Consider the following 27,396-nt stretch of genomic DNA (forward strand, 5'->3'; position numbering starts at 1 on the left):
GGGCCTGCCGCGGGGAGGGGGTGGTTGGGGGGTGCTGTCGGGCCCGGGCTGTCGCCGCGGCTGGGCTGAGCTCGCCTCGCCGGGCGGCACTGTCCTGAGGCCGCCTTACCGTCTGCGGGAGGCAGGGGGGCGTGATGGCTCCCCTCAGGAGAGGTGATCTGAGCCCGGAGGAGAAGGACTTGCTGGGAGTGATCGCCACAGGTGAGCCTGGCCCGGCCCTCGCCCCTCCGCGGCGGTGGGCGGTAGTGCCGTCCTGGCGGGCCTGGCCCCGGCGCCTTCACCTCCTCGTCGTGAGGCTGCCGCCGGCGCCCCTCGCGGCGGAGGCTGCGCAGCGCCCTGCCCTGCTCGGCCCGGCCGCCGCGGGCCGGCCCGCGTCGCAGCCCCGCGGGCCTCGTAGAGCCGGGGCGGCCCCCCGCCGCACCGGCCCCGCCGCTTGTACCCGAGGAGGGTTTGCTTTCACGCCCGCCGCCGGCGGCGTTAGTGGCGGCGGGCGAAGGGCAGGCCGCGGCCCCTCGGCGGGGGCGCTGGAGCCGTTACTGGCCGCGCTGCCGCCTCGTGCGGGCCGCGGGCTCCCCTCAGCCGCGGGCACGGCAGGGCTCCTCGGGTCGCCGTTCTCGGGGGCCCGTGATACGGGCCTGCCTGCCTTCCGGGCCCCGTCCCCCTTTTCCCAAACGGGAAAATGGCTGTTCCCCTGGAAGCGGGAGCGCGCGTCTCTCGCGCTGGCCGTACGCGGGGCAGGCCTGTGCCATCCTGGGAATGCAAAGGGGCTGCTTGCCAGGCGTGGAGGGGGTGCGCGTTGCTGTGCAGTTCGGGCTGGGGAAGCCCAGCTGTGAGGGTCTTGCATCCTTCTTAAGAGTATTCGTATTAGTAACGTACATTGACATTTACCTGATGACTTGTATTAACGTGCTCTGCAAAAAAGATGTTTTCTTGGGGATAATCCAGTTCTTTAGCCTGTTAGAGGTTTCCCTATGTGCTGTTGCCAGATCAGGATGTCCTTGCAGACAAGATGTTCTTAAATTAATAGAACTTGAGCTTGTCCAGGGTATTGTGCACCTCTTATCCTGTTTTATTTTGTATTTCATGTAAGCATTGCAGTTTCACCATGTTATGTGGTGCGTATGCTTATTGCTGGGGGGCTTTCTGTCACACTTGCTGTAACAGTTGGGTTTCATGGTCCTGCAATATGAATTTCACAGCCCTGTCTAAATAGTTATACTCCAAGCAGTATTTTGAAAATTGTGAGCCATGTTTGTTAGTTGGAGGTAAAGTAAAAACACCTGATGTGCTCCATGTGTTTCTGTATGTAGTTTTGAGGTGATTTGAACACATAAGAAATTTTATTTATAGTTTAGGGGCTTTACTCTCAATTATATTAAAATGTTCCTCTGGGTCGGAGACACAAGCATAGGACAGTCAGCAATTAATTTATTGTGGATCAGAATCAGTTTGACTCACTTTAATCAGAGTTTCAGGCCTTTGTCTTGCAGACATTTCTATCTAACTTACCTGATGCTTATGATTAGGGTCATGGGATAATTCAGGTTGGAAGGGACCTCAGGAGGTCTCTAGGCCAACCTCCTGCTCAAAACAGGTCAGCTGTGAGGTCAAATCGTGAGATTGCTCAGGGCTTTATGCGATCAGGCCTTGAAAACCTCCGAGGGTGGAGACTGCGCAGTGTCTCTGGGCAACATGTTCTGCTGCCTTACTGGGCTCACAGTGAAAATGTTTTTCCTTATATCCAGTCTGAAGCTTCTTTTTTTTTCAACTTCTGCCTGTTGTCTCTTGGCCTCCTACCTACCATACACCACTGTGAACAGCCTGGCTCCAACTTTATGCTCTAGCCAATTCTAGAAGTCTGACTTCCATCAGTTTAGTGTCTTATTTGGAAATCCTTCAATGTTTTGTCATACAGAACCTGAACTTGTAAATGCAGCTTTGCTTTACTTGCATTAAAATTTACTTTGAAGATCAGCCCTTGAAGACTTGCTGTTTCTGATGTTTGTTCTTTTGCTGGGATGTTCTTCTGAAAACTATTCCAGGTCCGAAGAAGCGTCTCACATGTTAAAAAAAAAAATATATATATATATATTTGGGGGAGTAGGCTAGTTGACATGACAGTGCCCTGACTTGTCAGTCAGTGTATTTTACTGGGTCTTTATCAAGTGTGTGAGATGACTCAGGTGACTGGCTTTTTTCCTTGAAATAATTAATTAAAAAAAAAGGGGGGGTAAAGAAACCTGTTTAGTATAGTTAAACCACACCAAAAGCTTTATGAAAAGAAATTACTTCTAGTATTTGTAAAGTTTTTTGAAAGAAAATGAGCTGAAACTGAAGTTGCAAGAGCTGCTTTGCTGAAAATTTGCTGGAAGAGCACCTCCTTGTGATACAGTGAAGATAAACATGAAGCCTGTCATTAAAATGAGGGATGTAATGCTTATTTTTATTAAGCACATCACTGCTGAAAGAGCTTTGCTTATGATTGAATCAGTGATCAGAATTTTCTGTTAATTTGCAATAAATTTAATTCCCCAAACTTAGACTGAATGTTCCTTAATTTCTACTTGTTTGAATGCCTCTTGAAGTTGCATTGACATTACTGAATAGGCCTTCGAAGGGCTTTAAATCAGGTTCTTAGATCTGTGGCTTAACTGAAAGGATTCTTTTAGCAAATTGAAAAATACAAAGTTATGGCCTATTTTTCCTTGCACAGTTTTTTTCAGACTTCAGTCTACTTACACATTTGGCAATTTTTAGAAATGTCAGTGATCATGCTACCTCGGTCCTTGTCCTTTCCACCTCTATTCTCTGTTACCAAAAGCAAATTCCTTCCACTTTTGTGGACCTGGGAGGTGGAATGTTGCAAATTTCAAATTTAAACAGGAAAGGAGATGTGAGTAAATTATAAAGCATGTTTCATTCAGACCAGAATAGTCTTTGAAACGGGATAATTCCCTTCTGTGAGAATCTAGATAGCTCTTTTAGACATAAGATGCTCCAAAAGAGGTCAAAGTACACAACGTGTTAAAATGCTCAGTATCATTTTATTCATTCAGAATTGTTCTGATGCAGTTTATGCAGAGACATATTAGTGTCCTGTTCTTGTGTGTGTGTAGATCAGTTACTTCACAAAAAATGGGTGTTTACTTCTAGTGCATGCTCTCAGACTACTCTTTGATGTTGTGACTTCTTGGCTTTTAGCTTCTAGAACAGAACACTGTTCATTCCTAAGCCTCTTCACTAAGTGCGATTGATTTATTGGTGGTTAATCAACAAAGATTTTGATTCTAATCAGGAATGGAACTGATCTTTTTCCTCTTGATTCTCAATTTATTCCCTTTCTCACCCCCCTTTCTGTCTCTTTGTGTCTTTTTTTTCTTAATTAAAGGAAACACCGAGGAGGCTGGAAGGCTACTGGGCAGCAAGAATGTCCGTGTCAATTGCTTGGATGAGGTACAGCGAAACTGTACAAGCATTATGCTGGGTTTAGCAAGGAAAATACTAGGTCTGAAGGCCTTCTTGTTGTTAAATAACATTGCTATACAGACTCCTGGAAATCAGAGTTATTCTGAAGATATTTCTAGCCTGCAGCTGAATAATGAACCTTTGAAGAGCTCTTACCCTTTTTTTTAAGAAAGCTTAAAGATTAATGTTACTTTAAGTACTACATGGTTTGTATTTTCTCTCAAGTTCCAGCGTGAACTTTGGTGTATATAAGGTAAGATGAACACTGCAGCAACACACATGGGGGTGCTCTTCTGACTTCTTGTCACCTCCACCAAACTGTAGTCCCTCTGCTTAGAGAGCAGCAGACTGTGGATAAAGAATATGTGTCCCCATCTCACGCTTGCATCTCATCACCCAAAGGCTTTTCTCTGCAGAACCATAAACATACTCAGTGAGCAGCTAGGTCAGAAGTGGAAAACATACTGTCTTTTGCAGAGGCAGATGTGATGGATATGTAGAAGGTAAAATCCTTAAGTGCTACCTGAAGGTGGGAGGAAGTTTGTGCAGAAAGGAACCTTGTGTGATGTTCATACCTGTTTCCTCCTCTTTTTCTTTTTAAAATGTTTTTCTAAAGCGTGCAACATTAATATGAAGTGTAACATGGAAGCAAAACTGTAATTGGCCAGCTTGCATGTTAGATCAATGTGTAATTTATCAATTTAAATGTCAATTTGTGTTTTTTTCCCAACTTTGTCATTTCATAGGATCACTGGGAAATTCAGGTTAGAAGGGACCTTGGAAGGTCTCTAGTTCAGCCTCCCACTCAAAGCAGCTTCAGCTCAGGTCAGATGAGGTTGCTCTGAGCTTTATCCTGTCTGGCCTTGTAAACCTCCAAGGATGGAGACTGCACAGTATTTCTGGGCAACTTGTTCCACTGCCTTACTGGGCTTACGGTGAAAATGTTTTTCCCTTATGTCTGAATCTCTATTTCAGTTTACGCTCATTGTCTCTTGCCCTCCTGCCACCATAACTGAAGAGTTTGGCTCTGTCTTTTCAATGATCTTCCTGTAGGCACTGGCAGGCTGCTGTTGGGTCCTACCAAAGCCATCTCTTCTCCAAGCCCAGTTCCTGCAGCCTCTCCTTCACTGCACAAGTGCTCAAGTTCCCACCATGTCTTGGTGGTACTCCACTGAACTCGCTGCAGTTTATCCATGTCTTTGTTGTACTGGAAGGCCCAAAATTGGACAGGATATATGTAGTCTTGTGAATGCTGAATGGAGAAAAATTATCACTTCATCTACTGGTTATCTTCCTGGAATATTGTTAGCCTTTTTTGTGCTGCAAACAGATCCATTTTCTGATTGTTCTTAAATACAGTTGAATATTTAAACCTTAATTTCTAATGTATGAATTTCAACAGGTTTCTGACAAACTACTCAAACTAAGCTTTACAGTAAACTTTAGGAACGCAAGATACAATGTAAGTATGTTTGCAAGGGTGCTTTATTGTCTGGACTTTAAAAGATTTTCTTTTAGTCTAATTGCTGAACTAGTGCTGAATGACTGCACCCTTGATGCAGTACTAGTGCAACATGCAGGATTACTGTTGAGAGGATATGGTTTATTAATAGAAACCATAACTGAGTTATGCCTCAGGCTGCTGTTAAAGAAGAAATGCCTTGCCTAATGCTCACATCTGACTAAACACACCCAAGGCACATAAGGCTTAAAAAGTACATGCAATGGACTTCTTGCAGTCTCCTTTTTATCCCCAAGAGTGGTGTGTAATGATGCATATTGAACAGGAAAAGGTTCAGATTTGTTTAGGATTCTTCATCAGTCATCCCACGTCAACTTTTAGAATTTTTCTATTATAAAGCATTTTCCCTCTAATGTGTTATTCTAATATCTACACATAAATAGAGTGTGTGAAACCCCAGTTAAACATTAGCTTCATCTGTTACTCAACGTTGCCACAACTGAAGACTGCTTTGAATGCATCAGGTCTTATTTTCTTCTGCTGCTGCCTTAGCTGTTTATACTGAAATTCACATTATTATTTATATTACTACTGTTACTTATTAATGTTAAGAAATGAGGAAACCGCCCTGAAAATTGAATGCTTAGATACTGAAATGGGAGCACAATTCACTTGGGAACTAAGAACTCATTTCCTTCCTTAAAGTCCTTTTTACATGAGAGAATCCACAGAATGAGCACAGGTTTAATGTAATTCTCTCTTCTGTTTGTGGTACAGCAAACATGCAGTCACAATTTAATGATTTCCACAGGCTAGAGAATCCACAGCATCCAGAAGCAGGCTGTTACATATTGCACTTCCTGATTTTAAGAGATAAACACATAAGATGTCCCTTTAATTTTTGTTTGACCATATATTCTAACTGCTTAAATCTGCTTTCTTCTAGATTAAGAACTACTGACAACCAGCAATCTTTTCTCTGTGTACCTTTAGACACGGACCAAGTCACATTTTAACATCTTCCAAATGCGTTGACTTTTTAAGTATCTTGCCTAAAGCTATGTTTCTTCAGTAACTGAGCTATAATCATGGAATCCTTTCCAGTTGTTTCAGCTTCTTCCTTCCAAAACGTAGGCATGAGCTGGTCACAGTGTTTCAGCATTGCTTCTGCTGTTGTTACATGTATTTAAAAAATAAAAAATGGCTCCTCTAAGTCTATTCGCTTTTCCATGTGCCAAGACTCACTCACCCTTCACCTCCTCCTATCTGCAGTGCTCTGCTGGGAGCGGTAGGTCACTTGAAAGCAGAGTAAGATCACTTTATTCAAGTTAGTTTCACAGATGTCCATCTTCCAGAATGTTGTAGATACCCAGCAGATACAGTCCTGTTTTTTCTGACCAAATCAATTTTTTTGTTGTTCCTTCGTGGATTTAGGTAGTCGAAGAAAGGAAAGGTATTTAGGCTTAATCACTGTCTTTATGAAAACAAAGAAATACATAGCTCTCTCACAAAATTTGTCTTTAACAGTTGACTCTGTCAACTTTAAAACTTCAGGGGCATTTAAGCTCAGGTGTCCCAAAATATTAGGACAAATAGATGGGTAATAGAAATGGATGCAAAATAAACACAAGCATGTTTCATTTAAATGCACACTGCTCAGTCATTTTTTGTCCTATTTTAGATGGGGTGGTTGCTAATTTGGAAACGTAGTATGGAAGAAAGTGTTCAGGAATTTTCTTTCCCCTGGGACTACAGAGCTTGTAAATAGTGTCGTGACTTCATGTTGGCAGTTTGCTGACTTTAACTCCATCCATGTGCAGGGTGTGTCTAAGATCTTTCAGATTATTACAGAAAGGCGGTCAAGAGGAAGTGCATGGGATTTCTAGCCGTGGAAGATTCCTCCAGTCATGTTGGTAGTTAAGGTTGCAAAGGAGCACTGTAGTACTACAATTCCATATTTTCTGTAGATCTCTGCAGATCAAGCAGAGAGACTTGACCTGAAAAGGCTTCACAGATTTTCTGTATTTAAAATAATTTTAAGGTCATTCATAATCTTCTTAGATACACAACTATCATTTGGCATTAGCAGTATTACTTTTTTCCTCTAGTTTGGCAATTCAGCTGTTCACTTCTGTAAAAAAATACATCTTTTAGAAACAGTCCACTTCTGTATGCTAATTACAGAACTGAATACTTTCTGGGAATTACAGCAGCAGCCTGCTTATTAGTGTATGAGATGTGTAGCTTTACTCATACTGATTATGTTCAGTGGAGGGCTCTTCAGTTAATCTATCTTGCTATTCCAGTATGAACTGCCTATGCTAGCAGAAAATGCCCAGATCCTTGGCCTTCATTGAGGAGAAAGAGTTCTGTCTTTTGATTTTTTTTTTACACAGTACTTCAAGATACACAAACCAAAGAAAATTCAACAGCTATTAAGAATTATCTGGTTTCAATTCAGGTCGCTGACTGATGTAGACTTTAACTTTTCATCACTGCAGATGAACAGAAAGATCATCAGAGAAATCTAATGTGTTACACATGTGAAACCAACAGCTCAGCAGGATGACTATAAAGGAGGAGAACTATAGCTATAATCGACATATCTACACTCACTGAGCCATATTTCATATTCTAATTAGTTCATACTTGGCTATAGCTAAAATTATTTGTGCATGTGTCTGTTGACTACCTTCCAAATCCAGCTTGCAGTAAGTTTAAGACAGGTAAGGGCAATCGTATTCAACAGCTTTAAGGGTGAAATTTCTAAAGGCTTTCATCCAATGAAAATTCAAGTCATGCATTTCTAGACTAGCAGCATTCAGTACCATTTCTGTTCAAAGTTGGAGACATTTTTACAATGCAGTTCCAAATACCTACCTGAACTAGTCTTAATGAGTTGGTCTGATTTCAGTAGTGCTCTTCCTTTTTATTTAGGAGAGTTGATTTTGAAGGCATTCCTCAACTAGTATTTCTCTGCTCCTTGTGACACCTGCTCTTTTTGCATAATTTGTTTCCTTTTTAGTAACTTCCCAAATACTGTCTCAAATAAAAGCCAAACTTCCAGTTTATGTGTTTAGTTTGTAATTTTCAGACTTACAAACTGGTATAGTTGCCTGAATCTAAAGAATAAAATAAGGCACTTTTTCCATGTTAATGTGGGGCTGGGTTCCTCATTGCAAAATGAGCTGCAAAGGGGAGAGGTGGATGCTTTAACAGTGTCAGCATATAAGTATCTACAAAATTTTTCAGCTAAGGTTTTTATGGTCTTTTTTTTTCTTTTCTTTTCTGGTTCTATTTACCCAAATCACCTCTGACTTAAACTCTAGTTACGTAGCTAGTATTCACACATGCAATGTCATAGTGTACCCCAATCCCTGGTGAGGGAGCTGCTCCAGTGTGACCCAGCTCACGTGTGCCACATCTTGGCCATATTTCCATGGTTGAGAAGAAGGGTGAAGTGAGCATGAGAAGTGTAAAACACTGGGAATGCTGGGACCACTTGGATTCCTCTTTTCTCTTGAGTAACACAAGTCTATGTGGCTATTTCAGTAGCGAGTCATCAGAGTGTTATCCACAAAACAATGGCTTTTAAAAATATACATGTATCATGGCTGTGTTCTTACACAGTCAGCGTGTGTATTTACATGCTCGCAACATAGTTCTTCTGCCAAGTATGCACAGGTCACTGGGATGTAAGATGGCCTGCGTATTTTTTTTGTTTGCCGCAACTCTTGTTCCCTGGCCATCCCTCCACTCCACAATTCTTCTGGTCAATGAAGATTGAGAAACAGTATTGTTGAAAACTTCCTCCATAGTACCTAGAGGGCAGAAGGTTGCTTTTCCAGTTCATTATCTTCAGAAATCTGGTTTTATTCATCCTGTGGAAGCACACCTCTCCCAGGTGCTGAAGAGAGATAGACTGACCTGCTTTCTTCTTCCCCCATTTCTGGCGGTGGAGTCCAATCTCTCCCTGGTTCTGCTACTCATTTGCCCCTCCTGCCTCCTCACACATCCTTTTCTTCCCTTGTTAGCTGATTCAGCCCACTGACCCCATAGTAATTTTTTTTTTTTTCTTCAAGTGGCTCCCCCACCATGGCAGCATTAGGTCAACTTAGCTCTTGGAATCCCATCCCTCAGTCTGCTTCTGGTATATTTTCAACATCAGGAACTGGGAGGGGCGGTGTGTAATGGCTGGCTGGCTGTGTCATGAGGCATAGCCCCGTTGTGCCAGGGAGTCCTTGTTGGTTGATGAGCCGAAGAACCCAGTAAAGGGAGGTGCCAGGCAACTTCTAGAGGCAGTGCAAACTATTCCCCTTGTAGAGTCAGACATACAGGGAATACCTATAGCCCTGCAGAAGATGGGAGATGTTAATTTTGCACCCTGTAAACCATGTAACATCCCTGCAAAGTAAACGAAACTGGGAAAGATTAATTTTTGTCCTAGAGAATGAGGTTAAAAGACTGGATTTTTGGTCAGAAGAATGTTATATAGTAGCTGCTAGAAAATGGATTCTTCATCCTATGTTCCGTACTGGAACAATAAATAATTTGTTTCATCTGTATGCTTAATAAACTGTCTGCTAGTTTAATCCTTTAAGTATGTTGTATTGACAATCCAAATGTCATTTGTCAGAAAACAGACTGTTGCTGGACCTGTCTTTGATACTCAGCCTGAGAAGAGTATTTGCAGCGATTTCAGGTTTTGCATAGGGCATAATACAGGATACCAACCTTTTCCAGATAACCTTGTGTCTAGGCTGTCCCTTTTTTGTTTGCTGTGAATGTGAAAGGCTGATATTAGTGTGACTTTAAATCCAATTTTCTAACAACTGTCCACATGTTTTCTGCTTGATACGTTTTTTTGATCCACACCATAGCCTGACACTTTCAAAATTTAATCAAAGGCTTTTAAAAAAAGTTTCCCAGGAGGAGGGGATGACAAAAAAAGAAGCCAACCCTTTCCTTTGTCCTATAATCTTCAGGCAGATTTTTTAAATGAAACAACTGGCATTCAAGATATAACCAAACTTAAAGTCATTGTTTTGTTAAAGTTCCTTCTCCAGTCAAAAACCTTACTGTGTTCATATCCCCTTACAGCAGTACTTTTCTGCGCTGCTAAAGGAGGCGAATCTATACTATGACTCCAGACTGGGATTGGCCCATAAAAATTGCTGTCAGTATAACGTAATGTAATATAATATAATGTAATATAATATATTTTATATATTAGGATAGAAAGCCTTTACTTACCTTTATAGGACCACAAATGAAACCTAGCAAAAACAATCACAAATTTGTTTCATGTTTGTGAAGTGATCTCTTCAGGTCTTTTGTTTCTTTAATGGCAGTTTATATTGCAGTTTACCAAAATATTTTGGGTTACTACAATATAATGCATCAAGTAATTATTTTTTATTGTTTTCAGTTAGGATGGGGAATAGTGAAAATATAATACTTTAAAAAATGTTATTATAATTTTAACTTTCCCAATTTCCCTCACCTTTAGGAATTTTTTTAAAATTACACTGATAAATTTAACTCAATTGAGTTTTATTCTATCATAAATTGAAACAAGAAATATATTAAGGTTCAAACTGACAATTACATTATTTCAGAGTGTCACATTACCATGCATTTACAGAGCTGCAATAACAGTGTACTTGAGTGTATTCATGCACATAGCCTTAACCTGCAAAAAAAGGAAGAAAATGCCATTTTGATTTCCTTCAGGGACAAACTAAAGCACACTCCCTTGTATTCAGTGTTGGAGAATGTTCTTGGGCAATTACTGTCTTGGCTGGTAACATGAATCCTGGCTTGATGTTAAGTAAAAATAAACAGCATATTGGAAAAAACGTATCAAATTCTAAACGGAACATCATGCAATTTTCTCAAACAGAAATGTGCTTCTCCCTGCCCTTTTGAGAGGGAGAGAGCCGGCACTAACAATTCACCCTAGTTCTGAAAATTTCCCCTAGGGTTTGCCCAGGTTTACATTTATAATTACACCAGTGCAACTCTAGTAAAAACTCAGTGCCTCCCTTGCTGAAGCTAATCCTTTTTGTACTGGTGCAGTTTATCAAAAGGCAAGGTTTGAGACTGTGTGGTTGTTAAAGTCTAGTTAGAGCTGTGTATCTTTACAAGGACCTTCAGAGCTCTGGCTGATGTAAGATCACAGACACAATACCAAAAGGGTGGATAAACGGGAGAGAGGAGGATAGCACAATTACCAGTAATCATGACTAAAAATGAGCAAGACGGATTTCAGAAACTGCAAATCTTTGTGATGGCAAAAACAACAAGAGCCTATTCGTAATTTCTTGTTGCTTATCATATAATGCAGGGGAGAAAAGAAATAACTTAGGAACCTAACAAATTTTCTAAAACAAGCTTTTCCCGCTAGCAGAAGTGTTAGTTGTCTTTGACACTAATGTCTGATACAAAAGGCCAATGATTTTTGACAGATTGGCGGTAAATGATTTTCATTTATTCAACACTGGTCTGTTTTCAAATATATAGCACAGCATAATCAGAAAAGTGACATGGAATTGGAAAATCTACTGCATGTTAGTAACCATATTTTTTCATGAAGATTTTGAGAGTTTTTTTGTGGTTGCTAACTTAAATATTACGTGAGGCTTTGGTAGTTATACTGAGTATGTATGCACAAGTAAAAATTCTCAATGATATGAAGATCAAGAGATACAACTAATTCTTTTCTGTATGCTACTTCCTTCCTCTTTCTTTTGTTAGCATGGCATGACCCCTCTAATGCATGCAGCGTACAAAGGGAAAATAGACATGTGCAGGTTGCTCTTGCGACATGGGGCTGATGTTAACTGCAATGAACATGAGCATGGATATACTGCCTTGATGTTTGCTGGACTTTCAGGTAACTTATTACTAAACTTATCTCACTGATTTTTATGACATTGATGGGTACAATTTGCCATAAATTAATTATTTAAAGGAAAATGTTGACACCTTTCTATTATTCAGGTTTACTGTTACTTAAAGTGAACCATGCAAATATGTCAAGACCAGCAGAATCATCAGGACAGTGGAATAGGATAGCTACTGTTCAGGGTTGGGATCTTTTTTCATACAAAAATTGACTTTGTTCAGTATTTTGAGGCATATAGTCTACCTGTACTTTGTCATATTTGTCAGATCTCAAAATTCAGTCTCCTGTGACTGTTTCCTTGTGCAGTGGGATGCATTCTGTTTAATTATATTTTGTTACACTGAAGAAGATGCTGCACCAAACTGCCTTCTTTTAGGACTACAAATCAGTAGCTTTTACTAATATTTGAGGCTTCTCAAATCAATCCAGTATTTTTCATTTTGCCTTTCTCCTACGTTATTTTTGCAGTTATCTTGTGGGCTTTTAAAAATGTATTTAGTAAGTTTTAAAAACATGTTTTCTCACATTAATTTTCCCTCTCACATTTTTTTTTTTTCATAAGAGTGCTTATAGCTGTATATATCTTCTCCTGTCTCAAGTGGTGGTTTGCAGCTTTCCTCTTGCTATTCTTTTTCCCTGAAGAAAGGAACAATTATTTCCCTGAGTAAGAAAAAGACATTACATAAAAAACATTGTTCCTTCTGGGGAAAAGATTAGATTTGGGAATATTAGGTTATTTTAAGTAACTTCTTTACTAGGCCACTTACGTCTTCCCAAAAAAGGAGATTCTAGGGAAGTGAGATTTCTTAGCAGGTAGACTTTAAACTCTGCCTTCTTTCATCATAAGTATAAAAAAAGAAAGGCATATGTGTGTATATGAAACGTAACTAGATTATCAGATTGCTTTTCTGCTAAAACTTTGGTTAAAAGATTTGGTAAATTTCAGCGTTCTGTGGCATTGAGTAATATCAGAGCTGCAGCAGATAGATGGGAACAAACTCTTAGAGGTTGTTAAATGACTGCAGGTTTATGGAAAATGCTGGATTTTTACCATTTTCTGACAGCTGAGCTTTAACCTGTCATCCTGGGTTTGAATGCTTCTGAATGTTGTCTTTAAGGTCTGTTATATGTGAGTGCAAAAGGTACATGAGCACTACTGACACAATGCCTTTGTTTTTAAATCAGAAACATTCATTTCCATCCACCACCCCCTTCATTTTTTATGTTCACTTTTCTGTACTTAGCATATGCACAAAAACTGATAAAGTAAGAATACCTTTGAACGCAGAACCGGCACAAGTGTCCTTATTAGTCTCTGAAGGGCACCGATTAAGTCATCTAATCTTCCCATCAAATTTTAGCTTCATTTTACTTGGTATTTAGCCCAGTCTGAACACCCAGTTCCCGCTGTGGAGAAAGGAACAATCTGTTCCTTTCTCTATGCTCCTGCTACATAATAGTACTGGATTTGTTTTTCTTCTTAGAATAGCAAATGTTGTAGTTGAACTGTCAAACTAGATTAGTAGAATTTGCTTCTATACTGCTATCTAGAGGGACCAAGCTCTAGTGTAGTTATATGCATATGACTCCCATAAGCTCCACGGGGAACTGAATGTGCATTACAGAGAGCAGAGTTATACCCTGTCTGAATTTAGTTTTCACTTTGATTTGACCCTCTGGAACAATAAATAAGGAGGCATAAATAAGGAGGCACTGTGCCTTTCTCTTAATCCATTCTTAAAATAATGACATTAAGAACATTCATTTCCCTCAGTGTTATTCCTGGTCTTTAAGAAATTCACTCCTTGTTTTTCTACAACATAAAGAATTACAAATTCTGGTTTGTTCTCTCTCATTCCCCATATCTTCCCCCCAAATTCAGGAAACAAAGAAATCACCTGGATGATGTTAGAGGCTGGAGCAGAGACTGATGTTGTCAACTCTGTGGGAAGGACAGCAGCTCAGATGGCTGCTTTTGTGGGTAAGGTGAAAGTCTATTGTCATTTCCTAAATTCCTAAAGAAGTAAAATGTTAGATTCTGATGCTTTTTACTGGAGAAACATTATTTAATGACCTGTTCTGAACCGACACAGTTGTTCAGCTTTTTTTCCACATCTCACCCTATAACAGAGGCAATTTGTGTTCTATTCCCATGCTTTGTTTCATAAAAGTACAAATGATCTTATCTATAAGAATAGATGCTGCTGTTCTCCAGGTGTGCAAGGTTTTGCAATGTCATCACTTTTCAAATAGTAAGAGGAAGCTGGTACCACCTGAGGTGTCTGAAGTGCAGGTATGTGTTTCTGTAGTACAAAGTGCATAATTGGAGCTTCCTCTGTAGGAAGGAACGAATGTAGCGCTAGGAGTCAGGAACTCTCATCTGAGCTTTGCCATGAGCATGCTGTGTGCTAGCGGTGAGTCACCTCCTGCCCTTCTCCCTCTGCCTGTGGAAGAGGGAGAAGTCTTGGAACCTGTTCTGAGGTAGTCAGTACTTACTGACCTGAACTTGACTAGAAGAAGATAAAAGATTTGTCATTCCAGTATGCTGTGTGATCCTGGGCAAAACATGGAACCAGGCTTTTTCCTGTTGTTATGTTTCTTTTTCTTGTCTTTTTTTTCTAAACTCTTTTTACTTCTTTACCTATCTTAACAGTGCTGGGAGATTCCTGGATTAACGTTCCCAAATATACTACTTTTTCTCTATTTCTAGCAAGGACATGTGATAAAATACTACCAGACAAAGTAGAGTCATTAAAATGACTCAGGTATTGCTGTCCAGATGACCTTCCCAACAACCAGAAATGAGGACCTGTATTTTCACTTCACCACAACCTTCTCGTATTGTTTAAGTGTCTGAGAACTCTCTTGCAAGTCCATTAGATGTTCTGGATTCAAGAGCCTACCTTGCCATTTCGATTTACTTCCTTGAATAGTGAGTTAGTGCAGTTTCAATTTCAATCATATCTTATTCTGGTCTTTTAAAGAGGAAAAGATTGACATTTCTCACTTGAGGTTCAAGCAGCAAAGCCTTAACTATTCACTTAATATGTCAGAGAAGTCCATTCCTATTAATTATATTTTGGATTTGGAGAGTCCTTTCCAGTGCGATGCTGAATTGAGTTATTAGCGAATGGGGAACGTTATCTCCAATGTAATTTTGGAGAATTCTTGTTTAAAATCTCATCACATCACCAAGATAGAATAAATATTTTCAGGCATACTGAGATATGCTATTCTGTAAAAGTCTGAACGTTGGAATCCATTCCTGTTCTTTTTTATTCTGTGTTCAATCAACATTAATTCATCTGTCTGTGTGTGGGAAGTGAGGATCCTTCTCCCCTGTCATTTGTCTTACACTGTGCTCTGTTAGCTTAGAACAGTCTCTTCTAAAACAGCGAAGGGTTTTAAATGCTGGAATTTGGTTGTCTCTGTCTTCTACTGATTAATAGGATTAGTGCCAAGATAAATCAATCAATTTAAAGAATGTGATCCTGAACTAGAGAAGCTAAATTTTACTTTCCCTTTAGCCATGTAACCCATCGTTTTGTCAGATGTAGAAAACAAGAAGAGGGTGTAACTTCTCTCATCTTGTTACTTTCATCACAGTCCTTTTTCCAGTAAATTTTAAGCATGTTCTGTTCTTATAATTTCTCCTGCTTTAGGTTAATACACTACTATCTGTTTCAGGTCTGAAAACTTACAAGTCCTAATGCAAATGTCATTAATTTTTGAAAGTACAAAGTGGAGATAACTTTTCTTGAGAAATTTTAACACCAATATGACACTACTAGTATAGTATAACTTTGGGGAGAAATACCTATTCTCTTAGTTTTGGCTTACCATGGAAAGATGAGGTGGGAACAGGATGGAGCTCTCAAAATGAAATTTCAAGAAGTCATTCCCTGCTAGGAGTCAGTAAGTTACACTTACTGAATGTAAAAGAATGGCCAGAGTTGCCTGTTACCAGTGCGAAGCATATCATGCTAAGCTCCTGTGTGGGTAATTCTCACCTGTATTACTTAGATTAGATTTGGGTTTAGGTCTTTGGTTTTGGTTATTATTTAATTTCATTGGTGTTTTTTTTTTTCTTGTGTGCCTCTAGGTCAACATGACTGTGTGACTGTCATCAACAACTTCTTCTCACGTGAAAGGCTGGACTACTATACTAAACCACAAGGCTTAGATAAAGAACCAAAACTGCCAGTAAAATTAGCTGGGCCTCTACATAAAATTATAACTACTACTAACATGCATCCTGTTAAGGTGGAGTAATGTGTAAATTGTATATATTTGTTGGCATGGGAATTGTTTCTTTATGTCAGAAAGCATTAAACTCTGAAGTCCAATTGAGAGCTTCCATTAATTCAGAAGCTTCTGAAAATGAGAAAGAATCAGGCTCAGCATTTAGACATGACTCAAAAATGAAGCTATTTCAGTGTGTGTATACACCAGAATCTTGAACTAACACCTTTAAGTGGAGAGATTCTTATTTTTTGCATCAATAACCATCTTTTTTGGCTTTCTTTTTTTCCTAGCTCCACTTCAAGTGGAAACATAAAACAATTTCCTATCTTAAAATCTCATTGTTCTCTCAATGCTTGTCTCAGCATGTATCTTCCTACCTTCATCACTGGTTCACCATAGTAACCTCTACTGCTGCTGCTGTTTCTGAAAGTTTATTTTTACTTCCCAGTATATTTGCTGAAAATAATGTCTTTTATGGTTTGCTCTTCCAGTGTAGTTCAGGGAAATTAATACTCCTGAATTCAAAGACAAGTTCTTTGGACTTGCCATACAAAGTCAGGAATTTGTCCACAGTTGCCAACTAGGTATCTGCAGTACATACAAACAGTAATGCACCAGTGACAGCTAATTTAGTCAGTATACGGTTTTCTCTTAAAATGGTTAGTTCATTGCTTTACTAGTCTACCTGAAGTACTCCAAGATTATGTGAGGCTGACGTGTTCTGTGAAACTGCTTAAATCATACAACTCCAGTTTATTTGAGGTGTTCAAAAGGAAAGATATTTTAGGACAGTGTATGGTAGTTTCCGTAACTTTCTTTTGAAATGGTTTTGATTCTTCAGGCTCTTATTCTGGAAAAATACTTATTATTTTTAACACCAGTCTTAATTTTCAATGTTTCTTTTACGGGAACTGTGAATTACAGTGTACTAAAAAGTAATACTAAATAATGACTGAAAAAAGAAGGGGAAGACTGCGTAAGGTAGAAGTAGAGGAATATTGGAAACTCCACTACATAATGAGCTATATAACCTTTAATGCTAATGCACAAGTTTAAAAATATTAGTTCCTAATTGGATTACATTTTCTTCAATCTTTCTCATAGATTGTGTTGCTGGTAAAAGAGAACCCTCTATTGGCTGAAGTAGAAGCACTGCAGAAATGTTACAGGGTTCTGGATCTAATTTGTGAGAAATGTATGAAGCAGAAAGATATGAATGAAGTACTTGCTATGAAAATGCACTACATCAGTTGCATCTTCCAGAAATGTATTACATTCTTAAAAGAGCGAGAGGATAAACTAGATGGATTTATCAAAAGGTACGTATTTCTACAGAAAGGTCTGAAGGCATATGTATGAACCAGCTTTACAGATATCAGAAAAAGACAACTGTAATAATAGATTGGATGGTCTTGGATAAAGGATATGCCAAGTAAATTTTGAAATAATCCCAGTTGCAGTCACTTCAGGGTGGCACTGACTCCCTTTTTTCTGTCTGAAGTGGCATTGTCCTTTCCTGGGGTACAAAGGAAACATTCCTAGAGTTTCGGCTCCTTGCTGGAACTGGTTAGAGCTTGGCAATCACACGTACACTGTGAAGCAGCAGAGAGCAACATGTGGTGGAGAAAAAGGGGAGTGATAGGCTTGAAAAATAATTTCTCAATGTCTGATATGGATCATCTGGGAACATTTCTCTTGCCATTTTGCTCTCCAGCAGTCATACGGGGTGAGATTTTTTTTCAAAAACACTTAAGCAACCAAGAACTGCAAATCCCACTGGCTCTGGATGAGACTTGGACTCTTAAATCACTTAGATCTTCAGAATCTACTCAGAGTTACAAAACCAGCTGCCTGATCTTAAGTATCAAAGTAAATGGCCTGGCTTTTAGAAGGATCACATTCTCCCTAGACCTCCATGGATTTATAAAGAAAATAAATTATGAAGTCAGCTTTCATATACTGAAATCAAATAGTTCATCAGTGATCCATATAAAAAAGTAGGAGCCAACCAGATAAATATAGAAGCATCAGGACTATAACACATTATTAAATGTAAGTAAAGCAGAATTCGTATTTTAAAGTATTGTGTATTCTTCAGTGTTTATTTTTACAATGCTCATTTTTAAACACAACAAAGCATTTTGCTACTTCAGTCTGATGTAGATACTAGTCTACCTGTAATTGATTATTTTTCTCTGTGTGGCTGAATTAGTAAGTAGTGGTTTCAGAGCATACATTTAGTTATTTTATATTTCATAATGATTGTGCATTAGAATAAAAATAATTTCATTTGCATTTTAAATACTGTTGCATTTGAAGTTGTCGAATTATTTTGAATTATAATTCTTCTCTATAATTTGAAAGAGGACAGAGTCAGGAGGACAGAGTACAGCATGCTATGTATTTGTTCTTGAAAATTTACTATGTGATTTCTTATTTGACTTTGGTTTTAAAAAATTTAGTCTCTTGAAAGGGAGAGATAAAGATGGTTTCCCTGTATATCAAGAGAAGCTGATTCGAGAAAGTATCCGAAAGTTTCCTTACTGTGAAGCTACATTGCTCCAGCAGCTCGTGAGAAGTATTGCTCCTGTTGAAATAGTAAGTTTTTCCTATCAAGAAAATACTTTCTAAGCAACTTCCATAGTAAATTCAGTTTAAACTAAGCCATCTTTCTGTTTTTCAGCTTCTGCAATGTATTATATTAAGCAAAGGTTTTTGAATGTCCCTGAACTCTCTGCCAAACTGGAATTTTTTTTTACATATTGCAGGAAAATGCTCTAAAATAGTTCAACTAGTAGTTTTTTTCCTGTTCCTGTAATGAATGCTTAAATACCTCAGCTTTTAAAGAAAATTGGAACAGTTTGTTTCTGTGTCAGAGCTTTCTTTTCTTGCTCTGGGATGTCTATTGAGTTTTTCTTTGCTAGAAAGCAAAGAAATTTCGCATTTATCGCATTTACTATTGCATTTACAAATTGTATATTCAGACACAGATGAAACCCATTTTGCGCTTTTTTTTCACAATGTCTAAATGCAATTTAAGATCAAATAATTTCCTAGATTTAATACGTTTCTAGTGTACACAAAAAGTTGGTAATATATGACAGCAGAAAAAGGAAAAACATTCTGTGAAGCTCCTTTTATCACAGGGAGAGGCAAGATGACACAATACAGAGTGTCAGATTAGGAAATCAAAATTACAAGTAAAAAACCTAACTTCCGTTTTCCTCATACATCTTTGCTAACACACTCTTCGTTATAGTACTATTAATTAGTTCATAATAAATCTTACACAAGAGTTGTTACTCCTTTTTAAGAATGTTCTCTGTGGTCTCTGAGAGATACATGTTATATGCACTAACACGGGGGAAGTGGAACAATTTTGTGACGTGTTTGGATTATGCTGAGTGAATTTAAAATAGCCTCCATCTGAAGTGGCTCCAGTCTACTAAAATGTCCTGAGGCTTAATGCAATCCCTACTGTTTGTCTAAGCCAGAAAAATAAACACAGTGTGAAAACATAAGCCATCATGATGCATTAAGACTTGCTTTAGAGTAAACATTTTCCTTCCTGTCCCTTTCCTTCCTGCAAGAAGAGCTTGCAGTCTTTTCTGCCTTCTCCCTTTAAAGAAATAGTTTGTTCCATTGGATTTCTGTCCATTATGCAGAACTGGGAAGGAGGAGAAGCTATAAATTTTTAATTGTCTGGAAGGCCTTGACCTTTGGCATGCACAATTACTTGGATTCAGTCTGGGCATCTCAGCATTGTCATAGTAGTTATGATTGTGCATATTCCATGGTAGTCTAACAGTTCAAGGATTTACTTAGAGCTGGAGCAACTTGGCATTTTTTTTCCTCTAATATTTACATCATTGCCCAAAAGAATAGTCCTAATTTGTGGTTACCAGTAAAAGAGACTAAATCTTACTGCTTGTATTGCATGGGAAAGATACTGCAAATAATATCTCAATAATAATATGCAAATAATTGTTTTGAAGATTCCGTTCTGACCATTTGGTGTGTAGTATCCGAGTACGCTGAGCACAACAGTATTTCAGTGACAAGCAAAATATCTTTCTGTGTGCCAGCACAGAGACTAATCTGTGAAAACCTGCTGCATATGATCTACAAGTGGATGGATGACAGTGTGTAAAGAACACTGAGTCTGTTAATACTGTTATTAATAATTTACAGAGTAAAAAGTGATAGTTTTTATCATGCCTTCTGCAGAAGCTAAGGAGTGAGTTAACTTTATATACAAAAATTTATCTACCTGTATAAATGTTAGGTTGTGCACGTTAGTTGAAGTTCTATGATTTAGTTTTATGTTCTTGCCGCTATGGCATCTTCAGTGAGGCTGCAGCTGGCCCCTCGGAAGCCTGCATTGCTTGTTTTGGTTTTTTCTTGCGTGTCCCTCTTTATGATAGCGTTGTTTAATCTCATTACTACCTCTTGTTTTACCTTTCAGGGTTCTGATCCTACAGCTTTTTCTGTACTTACACAAGCTATTACTGGCCAAGTGGGTTTTGTGGATGCTGAATTCTGTACAACTTGTGGGGGAAAGGGGGCAGACAAAAGATGTTCAGTATGTAAAATGGTAAGAATCCATAAATAGTTATAATGAATCACAAAAAATAGTGCCACTGAGGTGCTGAGGATTTTGAATGCTTGACTACTTACTGTGTAGCCTTATGAGGAATGGCGTGCATGCCTACACTGAAAATGTGCAAGCCATCTACTTCTGGGAGAGATGCCTGAAATTCACAAGTAGGAGTCCTTGGATTTCCAAGTGTGTATGTTTAAGAATTAAGAAAGAGTAAAATTTCTGTACGTTTAGAGTTAACAAAACAAACTATTCTTCATAGAGTTTTATATAGGTTAGAATCACTCCATATGACCTTACAAATTGCTTAAAAATTCTGTTAAGTAATACACATAGAGAGATTTAACTTGGTACACTAAGAAATACAAGAACATTGTATATTTTTTTAGTACATAGAGATGAATTGATAGCTCTGGTAACTTTCAGGTGATGTACTGTGACCAGAACTGCCAGAAAATGCACTGGTTTACCCACAAAAAAGTCTGCAAGACCCTGAAGGAAATTCATGAGAAACAAGAACTAGAAGCTGCCAAAGAAAAAAGGAAACAAGAAAAGAAGCAAAAGGAAGGTTAGGATTTATAGTTTGCTTGCTGAAACTAATGCTGCATTAACTGCACAAGGAACAATAGTAACAGGTCTTAAAATCTGTAACAGCTGAGGCTGAAAGAAAAATCTTTGTTTTAACATAACAGCATACCTGTATTTGTTGGAATTCTAGTCTTTCAATTTACAAATGCTATGTACTTTCTAAAATCTGTTTTTTAAAGCTAGAGTTACACAGGTTTCTGCAACTAAAGCATTCTGAATTACACTGCACTGTTTCAAAACCCAAATCTTTAATCAAAATCATGCAGAAGTTTCATGCTACTCTACCTTTTGTTGGAAGTGTTAGGACAAGTTGGATAATAAGAAAGCAGCCCATTCCTTCCAGTTGCAAAGGTTAATGTAGATGTTAATTCTCCGGTAATACTTTCTTTTTCATAATCATGGTATCAAATTGTGTTGTGTACTTTGAATGTGAAGAAAGAAAGCATTACTCTTTAAACTGTTAATAGTGTTTTCTCCCTTCAATAAGCAAGTGATTAATACATAATGACAGAAAAAACACTGTATCACACATGCACCCCCCTCAACTTACTCTGGTACAATGTTTCTGTAAGTGAAATAATAGGAAATTCACCTTTTCTCTTTTACAACATTAGATTCCCCTTCCCTTGTTTTAAGAAATGCACTGGACAAATCACACTTTTCTTATAATGGTAGTATTCTTCACTTCAGCTGGACTGTGAAAAACTATAGCAGTCTATAAATTAGTAATAAATTAGTAATTATTGAAGTTTTCAACAGCTTCCTGTGATGATCCTGTTACAAGAGTTGCCATTGCAAGGGATCAAGATGACTATGGAAGTTGGAGGCAAGGATACTAGAAATCCCTGAATATATTGCATACCAATACAGCAAAACATAATGAGCTGTGAGCAGTGTGATGTCTCATGCTGGTGACAAATGCACACGCTTGCAGGTTCGTATTAACTGAACAAGTCAGTGGCCAGGTGCTGTCCTCTTCAGAGGCAGAGACAGGATCTTGGTGGATGGTTCTTCTCCCTCCGTTCCTAAAAAGGGAAGCTAACATTTTTTGACATGTTACTACTGCACTATCTACATGTTAATCTTCACTAACGTCTTCAGCTACGTGGCTAACACACTATAGACCTTAGCAGATTATGCACTGTTAGCAAGACAGTGAATTCATCCTAGCTTCAAGTCACCTTGTGAATGGTGTTGTATCAAAGCTCTTCTTATCAACAGCAGTTTTATTTCAAAAAGCTAATAATACCCCCTACAAATCCTATACATCGGGGTGGGGGGCGGAATCCCACAGCTGCAACTACAAGCAAAACCAAGAGTTTAAGAGTTTCCAGTGTACAAGGGTGAGTGTTAAGGAAGTCTGTGCTTCAGCCTCTGCTTAAGGCAGTTAGCTTCATAGCCAAATGAGACCTTGGCAGGGCTTTGGCAGTGTTGTGGCTAGCTGTGACAATGTTTTCAGCTGGCTGTCAATCATAACAGAGAATAAGAAACCAAGATGAACTCCTTTTGAAGGTGCCGGGGCCCTCAACTAGGCTTTCCTCTTTCTCTTCAGAATTGCTGGCATACAACCCCTACTTAGCAGAATCAGGGCAAAAAGTTATTTAACAATTTTTTTCTCTGAAAACATTGCTTGAAAAGTAAAGGTGCAATAGCTGATTCCATTCCATGCAGTCAGGTTATAAATTTTAGGATGACTCACTTCAAACAAAGTTCATTGTGGTCACCTGTTCATTAGCAAATAATTTCTTCAGTCTGTTACATGCAAAAATGCCTCCTACATAATCAAGTACATGCCTCTTTTTTATTATTTTTAAAGAAAAACAAAACTCACCTGTACTCTATGTTTAACCAGCCTGCAGCCATTCTTTGAAAAGCTAACTATAAGAATAGTGTCAATAAAGCATGTTTGAATTGAAAGTTAAAATAACTGTAGTGTCCTACTCTGCTCCTCTGTATATTAAAAAAGAAGTATGGCAAAATTGAAGATAAATTAATGAGAGCTTTGTGTAGGGTTAGTTTCAGAGTAATCTTACACCAACATAAGCAGAACTCTAGTGTCTTAGGTCTTTTTTGATGAAGTTTGGTTAAATTAATCACTTTTGTAATTGATGCAAAATTTCCTAGTGTTTATTTTTCTTCAGTAATAAAAATGTTTGCTTGCAGATGAGTTCAGTGTTTACTGATGATGTGATTTCTCTTTTGTTTAGATGAAGTGCAACCCGTAGAGGGTAGTTCTACAAGTGAAGAACAGTCAGATCCTGGTCCAGGTGCTACCAAAGGAGTGGATCCAAATCATGCTACTGACCAAACGGAAGAACCTGAATTTACCAAAGAGACAGAGGCACTAGCCCTGCACCCTGAAAGTCCACTGGAAAGTGAGACTGGCTTAGCTGACATTGCTCTTCAAAAAATTCAAGATTCTGAGGAGTAAGAAGAGGGTAGGAAGGGACTAAGAGTTCTGGCTACATTCCTGTACCTCAAGGGTCCTAAAGAATTTTTTATGCTGACCATGTCCGAGTTCTTACAGCATGGCTGTATGGAAAGACAGCATGTCTCTGTTCATTATGAGATGAAATAATGGCTAATTTGTCTTTAAATACTTCAGGTTCTGTTGTAGATTGTCAAAATAGGTATTTACTATCTGATAAAAACTAGAGTGGCATAGATCCATCTGTATGTTTACCAACAGTAAGCATAATAAAAATCTATGAGTATCTGTGGTTAATGAGCCACTTAGTGAAAAATAAAAAGCATTTGATTTGGATTATTCATGTTTTCAGAACCTAAAATCTATTTTAGTTGTAATTTAAATATTTTTTTCTGCAAGTATGCGGAACTGTAGTTAAAAGCATTGGGAAGCCAACTGTTAAATTGCTTTTTTACACCGCTTTCTGAAGCTTTATCTGAAGAAATTCAGTAGCAGTTAAGTTTCTGAAGATAACTCATCTGAATTCTCAACTTTTCATGACATTACTGTAAATATTTTTGACTAGTGAGTGCACAACAATAGTGTCTATTTTGTGGCAGTTTTATTAAATTATACTGCTGCTTCAGATATCTTGAGCTGACTATGAAATGTGTGTTTCAACATAATTATTTCACTGTTGGTTTGGTCAAAAATATTTCAAGTTTATCACAGTCTAATGAAGGGAAGACCAGAATGACTTAAAATATTTTGACTGACAACAATAATGGTTTCTAAATCTCAGTTTTCAGGTAAAGATGCCTTAGAGCACACTGGGATGTTGCTTATGAATTATTTCATAAACATAAAAGATGCTTAATATTGTTCATGCTGAACCTGGTCCCACTGAATTAGATGGGAAAATTCATGTGTGAATTGATAGAACTGGGATTTCCCTTAGGCTTTCAACTAAATACATTATCTAGAAAATAGCTTCCCTTAACTATGCTGTTTTCACTCAGATTTACTACTGTGTCTCATTAAATCAATGGGAATGCCACAAACGAAAATATCACTTGCTGCATAAGGATGGCAAAATTTGAGATTCTCTAATTGTTGGATGAATAACTGGTGTTTTGAACATGGCAATATCCTTCAACTTAGAGGAATAAGGACCATCCTCAAAACAGAGGAAAAATTTTTTACTATTTAATATCTTGAAAGTTTTTGTTTAATATTCTGAAAACTGTAAGAGTGAGGATACATAAATGCACCTGTATTTTAATTTTAAGGATTAGTAAATGGTGAAGAATAAAGGGAATTTTTTTAAAAGAAGGGAGCTGCGTGGCAATTCTGTTTACTGCATCTATTAATGCCTGTTGGGACACACAGTGACATTCTCATTTGACATGCATAGGCCTCCTGTAGCTCAGGTGTACAAGTTTAATTTCATGACAATTGGCAAGCAAGAGATGCATGCCTGGAACTTAGATATGCAGTCATGATGTAGTCACCATCCATTCTTGGATCTGGGAATGCAGAAGCACTGCTGGTTCCCTATTCTACACATAGCATTTGGGGCTCGCGGGGATGCATTGCTCTTTAAGGTTTCCCTGAGAATGCAAGCCCTTGGGGACAAACAATTCAAGATTTTAGAATTATGGTGAAATCCACAGCACAAATCCAGCTTTCATTCTGCCAGCCAACGCTTTTTCTTGATAAAGAAGAAAAGCCCAAGCAGTAAGAGAAAGTATGAACATTGGAAATAGGTGTGAAGTGTGGGATTGTTGACGCAGATTATGGAGTTGCATTTGTTCTCATTCCAACTTGAAAAGGCTTCAAAGTCATTATGAGCAGAGGCTGCCACACTTCCCTCTCTTTGCAGCGAGTCTCAGAGGAGAGCAATTGCAATCCAAGTTAGGGTCCTGGTGTGCACTGGCACTCCAGAGCTACCTCTGCCTTCCTCAGCTTGAGTGGTGACAGCTCTTCTGTTGGAAGATCATGGTCCTGCATAAACTTGGGGTTATGACTAGCTCTTGCATAATCATGAATTGGAGGAAACATCTTGTGACGTTACTTATAAGGAACTTAAAGTAAAATGAAAATTCATACGCAATTTACTGATTCCTTAAGCAAGGTTTTAAGTGACAAGACAGCTGTGGAGTGCAAAGCCAACAGACACACTCTTGCACCTTCAGGAGTGTGTGATTCAAAAGACTTTTCTCCCTTCCACTAGGAAAAATGGAATTCTCACTTCTTCTCCAGCTGTTTGCCAGATATAAGAACATAGCAGCTGTGAATCTGTCTAGCTTGCTTCATCACAGTTCGTGCTCCCTAGTTTACTTTCAGGCTAAGTGTTTTTTAATATCGACTCTTTTCACCCTGGGAAATCTGATTGAATTAAGAATATATAAAAGCTGCTGAAACTATCTGAGCATATCTTCTAGTGAATTAAATGTTGCATGTTCAAATCAGTTTAGATTTTTGATGCAGGTAGATTTTCAAGGTTTTCATCTAACTAAAGGGAATTCTCAGCAAAATTTGAAATCACCATTGTAATTTGAGTATTTCTTCATATATAAATAGATAACTACTCCTTTTGCACTAACGGCTCTAAAGCAGACTCAAACCTTTTGACAAAGCTCAAATGGTTGAGTATATGGAAAGCACTGCCTTTTAAGCATGGCGGACATGTTGGCAGTCGGTGATCCTACTGACTTGTGCCTTGTTGGACAGCATCCAACATTTACAAACTACAAATATGAACAGGGAGCAAACATTACAATGAAGAGCTTCTGGATGCCATGGTAGGGTTTTTTTGTTTAATCTATGTATTCCTGGGACACTTGTGTGCAACAGTGGGAGGGCCAAAAAATCTAAGAGGTTTTGACAGACATTTCACCACCAAAGATTGTATGTGCTATACTGGTTTCGGCTGGGATAGTTAATTTTCTTCCTAGTAGCTGGTATAGTGCTGTGTTTTGGACTTAGTATGAGAATAATGTTGATAACACACTGATGTTTTAGTTGTTGCTAAGTAGTGCTTACACCAGTCAAGGACTTTTCAGCTTCCCATGCTCTGCCAGGGGCACAAGAAGCTGGGAGGGGGCACAGCCAAACTGGCCAAAGGGCTATTCCATACCATATGGCGTCATGCTCGTATATAAACTGGGGGGAGTTGGCTGGGGGGTAACGATCGCTGCTCAGGGACTGGCTGGGCATCGGTCAGTGGGTGGTGAGCGGTTGCATCACTTGGGGTTTTTTTGTTGTTTTTCCCTAGGTTTTGTAGAACAAACAAAATGACCCATTGTCTTCTCTGAGCCCACCTATATGCTCAAAAAGATCATAAGAAGTCATGTTAAAATTCTTTAACAGTTACTCCTGTAAAACATATTTTCTTTTCAAAATCTATATTGTTTGGGGAAAATGTTAAATTAGTTGTTAAAAACCATTCTGTAATAAAATTCTTTATGTTGAAACATTGCATTGCAGCATTCTCTGAGCAGAAAACTGAAACAGTGCTTCATTTCACTTTTCTTTAATCAAATTAAAGTTTTCTTTAATCAAATTACATTTTTCTTTAATCAAAAGAAGACAGGGCAAAAAAATATTCCAGGCCAGAAATACTGTGCCTCTAATTTGATCCAAAAATTTGAAATCAATGAAATTTACTATGAAATGACATTGCGTACTACCTTAGTCTAGCTCCAAGTTCCAAGTGGGAT

At 38.5% G+C, this 27,396-nt stretch overlaps 2 protein-coding genes across 6 annotated transcripts in view; one reads left to right on the forward strand and one right to left on the reverse strand.

Moving 5' to 3' along the window:
* Positions 1-27,117, forward strand: ANKMY2 (ankyrin repeat and MYND domain containing 2). 5 transcript variants are annotated; one of them, XM_072854190.1, is made up of 12 exons: positions 188-201; positions 3,389-3,453; positions 4,868-4,927; positions 5,874-6,057; positions 11,684-11,822; positions 13,717-13,815; positions 15,937-16,097; positions 17,184-17,398; positions 18,542-18,677; positions 20,545-20,673; positions 21,106-21,247; positions 23,475-27,117. In XM_072854190.1, exons 4-12 carry the CDS (start codon positions 6,016-6,018, stop codon positions 23,696-23,698), a joined length of 1,287 nt encoding a protein of 428 aa, XP_072710291.1. In that variant the 5' UTR covers positions 188-201; positions 3,389-3,453; positions 4,868-4,927; positions 5,874-6,015; the 3' UTR covers positions 23,699-27,117. The 5 variants fall into 5 exon arrangements, with proteins under 5 accessions (XP_072710288.1, XP_072710289.1, XP_072710292.1 ...); XM_072854187.1 differs by lacking the exon at positions 5,874-6,057 and having other exon boundaries at positions 1-201; XM_072854188.1 differs by lacking the exons at positions 4,868-4,927; positions 5,874-6,057 and having other exon boundaries at positions 2-201; positions 23,475-27,116.
* The window catches only part of LRRC72 (leucine rich repeat containing 72), a 27,881-nt gene continuing 21,986 nt past the window's right edge, over positions 21,502-27,396 (reverse strand). The window contains exon 10 of the transcript XR_012041185.1: positions 21,502-22,305. The gene's annotated coding sequence lies outside the window, so the exon portion shown is untranslated. The remainder of the gene's footprint in view (positions 22,306-27,396) is intronic.

Source organism: Ciconia boyciana, chromosome 2 (genome assembly GCF_034638445.1).
Source record: "Ciconia boyciana chromosome 2, ASM3463844v1, whole genome shotgun sequence".
NCBI lineage: Eukaryota > Metazoa > Chordata > Aves > Ciconiiformes > Ciconiidae > Ciconia > Ciconia boyciana.

Excerpts from the sequence above, each read along its gene's own strand:
- ANKMY2 (XM_072854187.1), top strand. The coding sequence starts at position 135 with ATGGCTCCCCTCAGGAGAGGTGATCTGAGCCCGGAGGAGAAGGACTTG. Across the intron at positions 202-3,388 it reads GCTGGGAGTGATCGCCACAG|GAAACACCGAGGAGGCTGGA; the intron begins GTGAGCCTGGCC and ends TCTTAATTAAAG. Across the intron at positions 18,678-20,544 it reads GTATTGCTCCTGTTGAAATA|GGTTCTGATCCTACAGCTTT; the intron begins GTAAGTTTTTCC and ends TTTACCTTTCAG.